Source organism: Vollenhovia emeryi, unplaced genomic scaffold (genome assembly GCF_000949405.1).
Source record: "Vollenhovia emeryi isolate VEMERY1.0 unplaced genomic scaffold, V.emery_V1.0 DF939331.1, whole genome shotgun sequence".
Classification (NCBI taxonomy): Eukaryota; Metazoa; Arthropoda; class Insecta; order Hymenoptera; family Formicidae; genus Vollenhovia; species Vollenhovia emeryi.
The window spans coordinates 82,080-94,432 of record NW_011967035.1 but is presented as its reverse complement, the minus strand read 5'-3'; the positions used below and the strand labels follow the sequence as shown (position 1 = coordinate 94,432).

Below are 12,353 nucleotides of genomic sequence, written 5' to 3'. Positions count from 1 at the left end.
ACCCTGTATAAAGATGACTGTTTTTGGTTTTGTCTTTACGCGTACTTTAATTGTGTGGAAGAATTTTGCAATTTTATAAAGCCAATTTCAAATTTAGTTAAAACTACGAATTGAAAATTTCAAATACCAACATCTTTTTTTATTAAACTTCTGAACTGAATGTTTTAAGTATGAAAATGTTCTGCTATGCGGTCCGCAACTTATCCTGGTATTATTTTGTGCATGAAAGCTAATAAAAAGAATTAGAAGCGCAAAAACTATATTTGACTGTGTCGGTAAAAAAGATGCTGAGGGATCCTCTTAAAAGTTTTAAAAACTGTACTTTATTTTAAACACGCTGAAATGTTTTAACACGTTACTTGTAATATGGTTTTATTACAGTATTCCTTCTTATAGCTTTAACATAAAAGTTTTCAAATTATCGCAAGGAGCACGTTTAAGGTCAAAATAATATTGAGCGTAAAAGCGACAAAGTTTCTCTTTAAACTTTTCTCGCCAGACTCTTCAATCCTCTCAACAAATACAGGAAATAAATAAGAAAAAAATGAGAAAGACACTCACTTGACACATCGCTGCTCTTTCGTCGTCTCCTGCCGACAACCTTGGTGCTACCGGGCGCGTACAGAGGATCGTCCTCCAGAGAGACCTCCCACGCGATAGAGTGTCTCTTGCTGATGGGCGGCGGTGGCGGCAGCAGCTCCTCCAGGGAGTCGTCGGAAAAACGCTCCTCCTCGGATTGCGTCCTAAAGTCAGCCGAGTTTCGCGCGGAGAAGTCGGAGTTACGCGTGGAGAACAGGTCGGAGTAGCGCTCCTCGGAGCAGCGGTCGGACGCGGGCGCGGAGAAGCGCTCGCTCGAGTCCGCGCGCGGCAGCGCGAACGAAACGAAGTCGAGGTTGCGTATGGAGAACGGCTCGGAGGTCGGCACGGACACGTGATCGTTCGAGCTCGCGCTCGCCACCGCGATCGAGAAGTCCGAGTGGAAGCGCTCGTTCGACGTGGAGTTGGCGCGCGAGAAGTCAGACGAGTCGCAGTTGGCCCGCATGGAGAACCGCTCGACGCTGACCGAGCTGGAGCGCGGTATCGAGGACCGGCTCTCGGATTCGGAGTTCCTCGAGAACCGGCCCTCGCTCGAATCCGAGTCGTTGCGGCTGCGGCGCGTCGACTCCTTGTCCGACCTGTTCATCAGCAGGCGGTCCTCCACGCTGCTCGACTTGGTGATCTCGTTCTGCTGGCGTTGCTGCTTCCTCGGGTGGTGATTGCCGCGATCGGGGCTGCCCTGCCGCTGGCAGCCGCCACTCTCGTCCTCCAAGCATTCCTCCGAGGAACGGCGGCGCACCTCTCGGTGCTTCTCCACCGCGCTCGGATTCGTACGAGGCGGGATCCAGTTGAACGATACCTTGCCGTCGTACGGCAAGCTGGCGAATTTACTGGGCGGACTGGGTGGCTGGGCTAACCGCAGCGACTCCACGGTTCCGTTCTCCCAGCCGTACGGCCGCTGGTGGCGGGTTTTCGGCTGCCGAAATTTAACAAGTATTTTCAATGGATTGCTATAACTTCAGATTTTTCAACCTGACACGCCGCCCCGAAAGTCCCGAAAGAAAAATTCGACCGTTCCTTTCCCAAATTTAATGCTGCTCTTCTTTGCAAGTTTAAATCGCTCAAGTTAAGATTCCGTTTAGGTAAAGTATGCAGAAAATTAAGTAAAACACATAACTGCGAAGCGAGCGTTACTTCTTAGACTTTAACGAAATAATTTACTCGCGCTTAAGCGAATAACTAAGGTTTCTTTGTTTAAAAGACAATCTTAGAAGGCCTTTGTCTCTTTAATCGTTCATAACTGCAAAACTATCGACACTTCGACATTGATAGCGCGACAATCTCAGGTTCAAATTGCCTCGAAGGTCAAAGAAACCTGGTATACTCTCGATTAAGGGGATGCTGCAGTGATTCTGCACTTTTGCATCTTTCTAACCTAAAAACTGTCAGTTCGCGGAAACATTTGTGTAATATACAAATTAAATGGCTTACGTGTACAGATCGAAAGCAGCTCGCTATTCCGGCCAAATGAAAGAACAATATGGCATTGCTGAAACTAAGTTTGCAAGTCTAATAAGAAATAATAGTGAGCAACACATACATACAGTACATGTAGCATGTGTGTTGCTCACTATTAGTTTTTATTAGACTTACAAACTTAGTTCCAGTGATGTCATATTGTTCTTTAAATTATCCGGAATAGCAAGCTGCTTTCGATCATCTGTACACGTGCCGTTTAATTTGTGTATCACACAAATATTTCCACGAAACAGACAGTTTTAAGTGCAAAAGGTGAGAAAGTGCAGAATCACACCCCCAGCATCCCCTTAAATACACCACAATTCGCTCGTTATAAAATATGCCCAAGTCTTCCTTCCGTGACTCCACCTGGAAGGTACGACGGAATCACGCGGGAATCTTCAGTAGCTCGTAGATCGGAGCCTCGCTCGAATCGGGTTTATCAAGAGCGGTAGTTTCGATTTTACGCGGCCGACTCGTAAACCGGTATCGTTACGGCGAACACCGGCGAGAAAGTCGGCGAGATTACGAGCGCCCGGGCGCCAATCTTACGTTACGTACGCTTGGCGATCCGACTTGTCGTAAGCAAGTCGAGTTACCGGCGACCTCCCTCGAAGGGCGAGAGAAAAACCAAGGGGTGAAAGGGGAGAAAGCGAAAAGATACTCACGAGAGTGGTTTGCGTGGTAACCGCGTTCCCGTGACGCATGCTATCCTCCACGGCCACCATCCACTGCTGCCGGCCGCCGACGTTATTTCGTCGCTCCGAGGCTTGGCCCACGACATTCCTCTTTGACGAGTTTCCTGGCGAGACCCTGGCCGACAAACGAGGCGAAAATGAATGGGATTAAGGCGCGGGTATGTAGTTGAATTTACCGCCGTGTGTCAGTTTTCATCTCATTTTACCGCCCTCAATGGGATTTGCGAACGGGTACGACGTGTGTGTTATAAAGTAGAGGATGATGAATATGTTTCCGATACTTCTGACACGTAATGGGATGAACATCGTGGAATATCGCGGTGAATTTAATCAGTTTGCGGAATGTTGAACCGTTGGGGAAATATTGATACGGTTATCAACATTATTTTCTCAATGCCGCTATTATTTTAACAATATATTTGCAATTACAATTTTTTTTACGTGGTTTCTCTTACTTCACACGATTGCTGTAAGTAGAAATTAATAAAAATATATGATGCAAGAATTCGTGAAAGAATTTTTAATACTATAGAAAGTAGAAAATTCGATGCGAAAAGAAGCAAAAAAGAATCGGGAAAATTGAGGGAAAGAATAATCACTTTTTGTAATTTTTTTTCCGCTCAATATAATGTTGGTCTCGGAAATGTTCTATAAGTTTGCTTTATAATCTCATTATTACTTTAACAAATTTTGAATTGCAATTATAATTCGATATTACCGTAATCTATCATGTTATTTACAGCACACGACAATTTTATTTCGTAGAAAATAAAAAATATTGTTATAGAATTATCACAAAAAATAAATTAAAATAATTGACATTAAAAATGTTTCACAGCTTAATAAAATTTTCGTGATGATATTATTTTAACGACACTGTATATATGTATTGTATAATAGATATAATTTTGAATATACATATATTATAATTTTGAGTTTTAGAGATTATAAATTTATTAAACATTCGTCAATTTTAACATTAAATTCATACATGAGGATCTAAAAAAATCTTTACAAAATTTGAAAAAATCCGAATTCTTTAAAACTTAGACTTTTATCTTTTTAATATTATCATTTCAAATTTGTTTTGACACCAGATTTGGTCAGATTTATTAGACTTTGCTTGAAAGTCCCTTAGGTTTCAATAAATAATTAAAACATGTAAATTAGCTGTTATTCTTAATCGTTTCGCACTTACAAATTTTCAACAAAATAAGATCCGGTATTTAACTATAAAAATTTCAGTAACTTTAATAGTCGCAATAAATTTTCCTTCTGATGAATGAAAGTTCTAATAATATACTTAGTGCTGAAATGAATTGTTTTTTAACGCATCTTGTACACGTCACAACTATATTTAACTTAACGTTGAACTTGAAATTTCTCAACAGTTGGTATTTAACTTAATAGAGTATTTTAGAGTCCGAAATTATTTAAACAAAACTAGAAGTAATTACATCCTTTCTTGGTTTAAAAAGAAGCTTTTTATTGAACAGCATAATTTGCATGCGTTTGACCAATTCGCGTGGACAAAGCACGCGTCTCGAGCGCGAAAATTGTGATTTTTTCAAGCGACGCGCGCAACGCTTGCGAAACGCGAATCTTTGCAAAACAAGCGTGACAATGCGTCATCAAGGTATCGGATAGGTCGTTTACAGCTTTACAGGGAGAGTGAAGTTTTTTTATCATATTAATCCCTTTTCAAAAAATACTCTCAAAGTTATCAAGTCACCGAGTAAAACCGTGTAAATTCTGATAACCTATGCCGCTGAGTAACCAAGTCGTGGAGGCATCGGGGAAGAATAAGAAGGAACTTTCAGAAAGAGAATAGTATGCGATAAATCTGGCAGGAATTCATCATCATTATTACACTGTGCGATCGATCTATTTGCAGTTTTTTTTTCCTGCGAGCTGAAATTGTCGGATTGGACCAACAGCGTTGAACGTGCAAACGAAATTCGGATTAAAGGAAAAGGCGATTTTTTAAATAAATCGCGCGAAGGCAAATTCGACAAATTTTACGGCGTAGGTAAAAAATATTAGCAATAAATTTATATTAATAGAATTATATCTTCGCGGTAAAAGCGTCATACGAAATAAAATATTTAAAACATATTTGAAAAACAATATCGTTGATTATGTAATCATTCTTAACGCTGATCGTTGACTTATCGCGATCCGTTCGAAGCTGAACGGACTATGATTCTAGATAAAAAGTGCAAGTTTCCTTCGTGAATAATAATCTGTTCGAATCTGTGTTACTCATATCTGAATCCTAGTTTTACTTATAATTCGCTATACTTGCGATAACGCTGCTTAGTCAATCTTCGACGTGCTTTATTTTTAGGCAAATTATACAAGCACGAATTGAATCGTGCGATTCGAACACGCGAATTTCGCGACGTTCGTGGACCTTCCGCATAGCGTCTCAATCACACCATCGACCGTGTGACGAGAGAAGAAAAGAATTTTCGTTAAACAGCAGGTCTGATCGATTTCTATTTGATCGTCGTTGTTCGACGAACGCCGCCTTCATAGGAAAGCAGCGAAGAAAGTGGCAATACGCATGGAAATGCGCGTTATTTAACGAGCAATGATGCGCAACAAGAGCCGCCTTGCTGATATTTGCGCCTCGAGTGCTTAACTTCCGCAAAATATGCTCGTTTTTAAGCGAAACTATTACCGAATAACTTCCGATGAATCCAACAGTTGCGTTATGCTTCAATGTCTCGATTATGATAGCCAACGTGAGCCTCAACTAATCCATAGAGGAAAGTTCTCTATTATGAGATAGATTTCCAATGTGAGACAGCAGGTTTTCAACAACCGAATTCAATCGCAAATCTTTTTTCGCAACGATTACACAGTCTACCAATGAATTTTCCACTAAACAGATTTCGCTCCGAGGGCAATAGATTCATGGTGGATTCAACTGATGACGCCTATTAATTTAACAGAAACCCCGCGATTCCATATTAGGGTCCTATCTCATAATAGTTGTAGGTTCACGTTGGTTATCATAATCGAGATATTGAAGCATAACGCAACTGTTGGATTCATCGGAAATTATTCGGCAATAGTTCTGCTTTCCTCTATACAGGGTGTCACGGATAAGGTGTCCATCCACTCGTATACAGGTAGAGCGGGTTAAACTGAAAAGGAAAGTTACGTGTCAATTTGTAAAATTCGCAATAGTTTTCAAGTTATAAATAAAAACGTGGGGGAAAGAGATTTTAGGCGTTGTGCGAGATTCCGCGTAAACTTTCTGCTGAAAAACGGAAGGCTCTTTCGCGCGAAACACGTTCGCCACCACGCGACCGCGCAAAGGAAGAGTCACGCTGATTTTCTGCGTTTTGCGTCAACGACGACGAGACCGACGACGACGGTTACGACGAGAGGGACGTTTTGCCAGAATGACGGCCACTCGACAGAGAAGAGAGGTTTCCACGGACGGGAGGCACAGCTCGCGTCTCGAGGACGGCAGAAAATGCTCGAATCCTCTTCGCGGACTGTGAAGACGTTTCTCTCCCACGATAGAACGAGTAATAGGCATGAAACGTGGTGATTAGGATCGACAGGTACAACGAGGACGCTGCCGCCGCGCTGTCGTCGACGGCTTAAGGACTCGCCGCTAACAAGCACGGCTGTGCCTTCGATCGCCCTAGAATCGGAAAATCTTTGAATATCTCGCCGCCGCCACCGCCGTGAAAGCTTAACGTAATGTGCTATTCAAACTCTGTCTTACTTTTCATCGTGATATCAAATAATTATACTGTTCAACAAAAATCGTTTCGATAACAATCATCTTTTAAACAGAGAAAACGATTTCTTTGGATTTAATAAATTTTGTTGTATCTAAACAAATTTGATATTCGGAATGGTCCAATCAAATCATTTGTTTCAATTTGAATTTTTCGTAATACATTCGAATTTAAAGGGTTATCGACGTTAAGGTGATGCTGGAGTCTCTCTGTTTTACCGACATTTTTTTATATAAGGATATCTTTTAATTGGCTTTACAGAATTGCAAATTCTTGTACACAATTAAAGTTCGCACAAAAATGAAAGTCAGCCTACTCGACTTTATATAAAAAACGAAAGAAACTAAATATTCCATTAATTTTTGGCATGTAGAGCTGTCACATGACGATAATATTTGCTTAATACAAAAGTTCTATAGTTTATATCTGCAAAATGAGACCGGAGTGACCTAGAGACAACATGCAAGACTCCAGCATCCCCTTAAAAGTGAGAATATTTGTAGAAGTAACATCGCTCTAATTTAAATTAGCAGCGATTGCCAACAGACGTATTTCATCGACGCAGACCAGTGGAAAAGGATTGGCTGTGTTTGCCCGTCTGCGAAATAAATGAAAAAAATCTTCAAAAACGCCCTTGGTTTTTACATACACAGCGAATCCAACGAACGAGCCAACCACCGACGAAACCGGCTCAATAGCTTTTCAGAGGAGCTTGCGTAATGGAAACTACGAAGCGCGCGACGGCGACGGCGCCGTCGTCGTCGTTGCTCCCAACGTATTTCGTCCTTGCCGAGGAGAATGCAATCGGAGTTACGCGAAAGTAGTACGAATACGGGAAGAGGGAGTTTAACTTCTGACCGTCCGGGAACCGCGAGGGTGTTCTAGTCTTCCAAGTCTTGTTTGAAGTAACGGAGCGAAGAGAGTTGACGAGGCCGCGACGACCGCGGGCGAAACGGCACCTTGTCCTGATGAAAGGAAGTTACTCCCTGAAGCTAAACCCCGAAGAGATATGAAAAAGTTCGGGAAGTCGCGACGGAAGAAGCCCCGCCACCTTCTTCATTACGGAAACGGAAGTCCGTCCGCGGCCCCGAACGCGTTGAAACACGGAAGAGAAGCCCCCGCAGCAGGTAGCGGGACGACGGGCAGAAATTTAAATAGACGTGCGTTCTCCACGGGTCTTCGTGACCGACGCGGCCGAGTAACTCCGTGAGTTATCGTTGCCCGGTACGTGAGCGAAATTATTTACCGCCCCGTGAGTTTTTCGACGCGAGACGCGTGGTATTCCACACACGATCTCGCCCTTTTAAATGTAACGCGAATCTGTGAGAGCGCAATTCGTAAATTTCGGCGTCACTTAAAAAAACACCGCCGTCACGTGGGTTTAACGATCGAATCTTCGAGTCTCAAATCGATCCTTCTCCTTTCCAACAATTTTCTACATTCAGCGCTAAGTATTTTAGCAATTGTATTCCAAGTTCCCGAAGATCCAAATCACATTTTTGCGGAACGGAGTTCAGTATTAAGAGTATAATTTCACTAACGACCGGAGTCGAGGGGTGTAAGACCAAGACTGATTAGTCATTTTAGTATTTAGAGGTCGGGTAACAAATATAAACATATAACAGAAGACAAAACTCATTAAGTTCTTCAAAATGCCATGTTGGCCCACACTTATACAGGGTGTCCCAGGAAGAAAGGTCAATATTCTGGGAGGTGATAGTATCGGTCATGTTAAGCAAAAATGTTCATATGAATATATGTCCCGTTCCCCACTGTTTCCGAGATAAAGCACATTTTGCTAACGTCCTCGTTCAGATAAAACATGAACACTGGGAAGCGTTCCGCTTTCACGCAATGTATTGAAAACCTTGGAAAACACTTTACGATTCGGAGTTCTGCGCGTAGGAAAGCGTCGACGGTACTCTTCAACAGCAGCGATATCACTACCATCACAGAAACCGTAAACACACAGCATATTCGACATTTATGAATATGCGAGGCATTTTGAACATTTCTACAGGGTGCGGCAGCATAACTTCCTTTTTTCAAATCAGGTAGGTGACGTCCCCCATTCTCCATACACTGAGTAAACCGATTTCTGGCGTTTGTCATGACTTCTGCCAGCATAGCAGGCGTTATGTTGGCAATTTCTTCCTGGATGTTGGTCTTCAAATCTTGTAGGGTCCTTGAACGGTTCACATAAACACGGGATTTCAAAAAACCCCATAGAAAAAAATCACAACGGGTCAAATCGGGAGAGCGGGCCGGCCACTCCAAATCGCCCCTAATTGAGATGAGGCGCTCTGGGAAGTGTTCCCTCAAAACAGTCAATTGCCATCTTGTATGGATGGAAATGAAGATCATCATGAAGAATTCTCCTCACAGAACGATCGGAAAATCCAAGGGCAGACGCATGTTTGCGCGCACAACGCCGTGGTGATCGCAATATTGAAGCTCTCACTGCCTCAATGTTCTCAGGTGATCTAATGGGCCGAGGGACTCCAGTTCTTCATCTTGTCGCACTTGTAGTTTGTCTGAACGTAGTGACCCACGTAACAATTGATTTCCGGTCCGGGACAGGGGCTAACGGGGCTAAATTAAAGCGATTCCGAAAGGCGCGCTGGGTTGCGATCACAGAACATCCGCTCGAAAAGTAGGCCTCAACGGCAAACGCACGCTCCTCACTGTTCCAACGCATGATGGATCGCATCCAACGCATTGATCCCGACTGAACTGTGTCGGGACAAAACTTTATAGTCCCGCCTCTCGAACGAGACCACTAGTGCTCCGCTACATCAACCGACTAAATGGCGCACATTTTAAAAAAGGAAGTTATGCTGCCGCACCCTGTACAATGTTATCAGCACAACGGTCAACAGACGTATAAGAGTAAATTCCCGCAGACATTTATGAGGTTGGATGAAAGGTGAAGGGTACAGCAAAAAAGTAAATACGCGAGACATTCAAGTGGCTCTATCTCGGAAACAGGGGAGAATGGGGCATATATTCATAAGAACATTTTTGCTTAAAATGGCCGATACTATCACCTCCCAGAATATTGATCATTCCTCCTGGGTCACCCTGTATAATCTCCGAGATAAATTTTAAAAGAAAATTCTTTCCGTGCAGTACAACGTAAGACGCTGGTGTCTGGCTTTGCGTGCAGTTCGGGCTTATTTATCGATTCCCTACTTGCTATTTTATTATTATTATTATTAAAATCACGATGCCTATGTTACATAGGGAAAAGTCCTGTATTATGAGATAGGCTTCTAATACGAAACAGCGGGCTTTCAACATTCCAAATTCAATCGCAAATCTTTTTCCACAACGATTACACGATCTAACAACGAATTTTCCACGGATGCCGCTCCAAGGGCAATAAATTCATGATAAAACACACCCATACAGCACAGATGGTTGCAGTTACATTGCAGAAACGTTGCAATCTTGCAAAGACATTGCAGGGATATAAAATTGCAAACTTTCGATAGCAATATTGCAGCAATGTTTGAAAAATAATAAAAATACTATATTTTCTATTTAAAAAAATTTTCTAATTACGAGAATTTTATAATGTTACTTTCGTTGATACCAATAATGCGCGAATTATTAAGTACTTGATCAGTGCGGTGTTGCTCGCAATCTCCATCTATTGCGAAGCGACATAACCTCCTTAGGTTGCTTCGCAAAAGCTTGCTGTGTATTGAAAAAGGCCCGGATGCATATGTAATTAGTAAATTCTCTGCTTATGTACAACAACGACAAATTATTCCAAAAATATTGCACTGCAACATTGCTATAATGTTGCACTGCAATCTTTCTGAGGGCGGACATTTCAACGTTGCAGCAATGTTGCGCAACGTTGCTGTAATATTGCAATCTTGCAATGTAACATTTCTGCAATCTTCCTGCAATCTTTCTGTGCTGTGTGGGCACAGATGATGTCTCAATTTAGCAGAAACCTTCTCCGTTGTAATATCTTTAGCATTCTAAAATTGTTTCCGAAAATTGTTTCGGTAAGTGAAAGTGATACGCGATTGCAGCTGACGGGCGAGAGCCTCGAAAGAAAACACGTCGCGATTACCGATGATCGATGCGTCTCGTTACTTACATCGGCAGAAGGGTCGAGATGATACGCTCGGCCTCTTCCGGGGGCGGCGGGAATTCCTGCGTGGAGACACCCGCGGGATCCTGTGGCTCTGGACAATCCGGAACCGGACGTAACGCTACCAGTGCCATCTTCGCCTTCCGACCATTCATGCTCATGTAGCCGTCGTCCTCGGATTGGTGTCCTACCGGCATACGTTTTTGCGATTACGAGCGAATTTTCCGACGGGGCAGGATAAGGGGAAGCGTGTGTCGGGATCCTCGCGAGACGCCAGGACGAAAGCGATTTAATCCGCCCAACTTCCAAACTTATTCTAAACGCAACGTCTCCATTACGATCCCTTTCAAATAGTTTCCGAAATCGAAGAGGAATTGCATTACCCCCCGTCGATGGTTCGGTACTTTGGTGATCCTGGGAATACGCCGCGGATAAAACATCGCAGGCACTGATATCTCGAACTACCAAAAGCACTTCGCGAAAAGCGAAGTAAATAGAAATCGATCGCCTCGCTCGTTTTTCCCTTACATAAACTCTTCCCGGACTTGTGTTCTCAAAATGCTCGCGTTAGAAACGTGAAATGACTTTAAAAGTAAGTTAATTAAGTATCTTACAAGTAGGGTTCGAATCCGTCGGCGTAGTTTCGAACTCTCTATGATTACTTCGGAAAATAAAAGCTGTACTTTCAAGTATACTCGAGCCTGGACGAGATGGATTCGAACTCTCTGTAAGGTACCTCGAGAAACAAAACTGGTACGTCCAAGTAGAACCCGAGAATCAGATATGTTAGAATCTTTTATGAGTATTTTATTGAAAATTATTTCAAAACAAAGGAGAAAGAAAGGTGCAATTATACTAATCACAAATGGACCGTTTTGTTATTTTGATTTTAATATTTTATATGAATGATATGATAAAAGTATGACGAATATTATTAACAACTTCGTTCTTAGAGCTTGAGTGCCAGTTGGAAAAAGGTTTTCCGAAGCCTGCAGGTATACTTACTCAACTCCGAAACTAACTAGTCGGGATCGATTACCTCGCAAGTGTCTACAATGCATGAAATATTATTTCTCACGAGCATTACTCGAATCCCGAGAAACTTATTACTGAATTTGACTCGGACTTTTCAGTGCATATTAAACTTGATCCCATCCTTAGAAAACTAGAAAAATGTCGCGATTAAAAGCCCGAGTGTTATAAGCCCAATTGCTTTTCCTCCAAGTGAAAAATCGCCCGTTAATCACCATCGTTCGCAGGTGCATACTTCGGTGTGCGAGCCTGCTGTCGATAGAATGCCGATTTGAAATTTTCGCGAGCAGTGCGCGCGCGCGCGCGCGCGCGAGAGAGAGAGAGAGAGAGAGAGAGAGAGAGAGAGAGAGAGAGAGAGAGAGAAGAGAGAGAGAGAGAGAGAGCAGCTCTCTTGTTCTCTCCTTGCGAGCGCGGGGATGTGCATGCTTTCACGCCGATTTTCCGCGAATTGAATGGCAGGCCGCCAAGTCGGCAGGTTTATATTGTGCGTCCGTAGGAGCATTTCGATGGAAATAAAGGGAAAATATGTATCCCGGAACCGAGGAAAACGATGGCTGAGTTCGAAGACTTGGAACATGCCCGACGGTCCACCACCCGATAGCTGCGTTCGACGATAATCTTTTTTTTCTCCTCCTTTTTCTCTCGCTGCTCACAAAATGCGTTTTCTATGAGCCGTTTATACGCGCTTCACTTGGTGGA

The 12,353-nt window shown here is 42.9% G+C and overlaps 1 protein-coding gene across 2 annotated transcripts in view; it reads right to left on the bottom strand.

Annotated features, from left to right (window-relative positions):
* LOC105558570 overlaps positions 1-11,042 on the bottom strand; it is a 44,684-nt gene extending 33,642 nt beyond the window's left edge. The window contains exons 1-4 of one of the 2 annotated variants that reach the window (XM_012006323.1): positions 10,629-11,042; positions 2,724-2,868; positions 1,176-1,513; positions 562-743 (exon numbers count right to left, since the gene is read on the bottom strand). In XM_012006323.1, the coding sequence (XP_011861713.1) occupies positions 562-743; positions 1,176-1,513; positions 2,724-2,868; positions 10,629-10,819 (856 nt within the window). In that variant the 5' untranslated portion in view covers positions 10,820-11,042. Of the gene's footprint in view, positions 1-561; positions 1,514-2,723; positions 2,869-10,628 lie in introns of both variants that reach the window. The other variant, XM_012006322.1, reaches the window with a different exon arrangement.
* Positions 11,043-12,353: the final 1,311 nt, after the last annotated feature.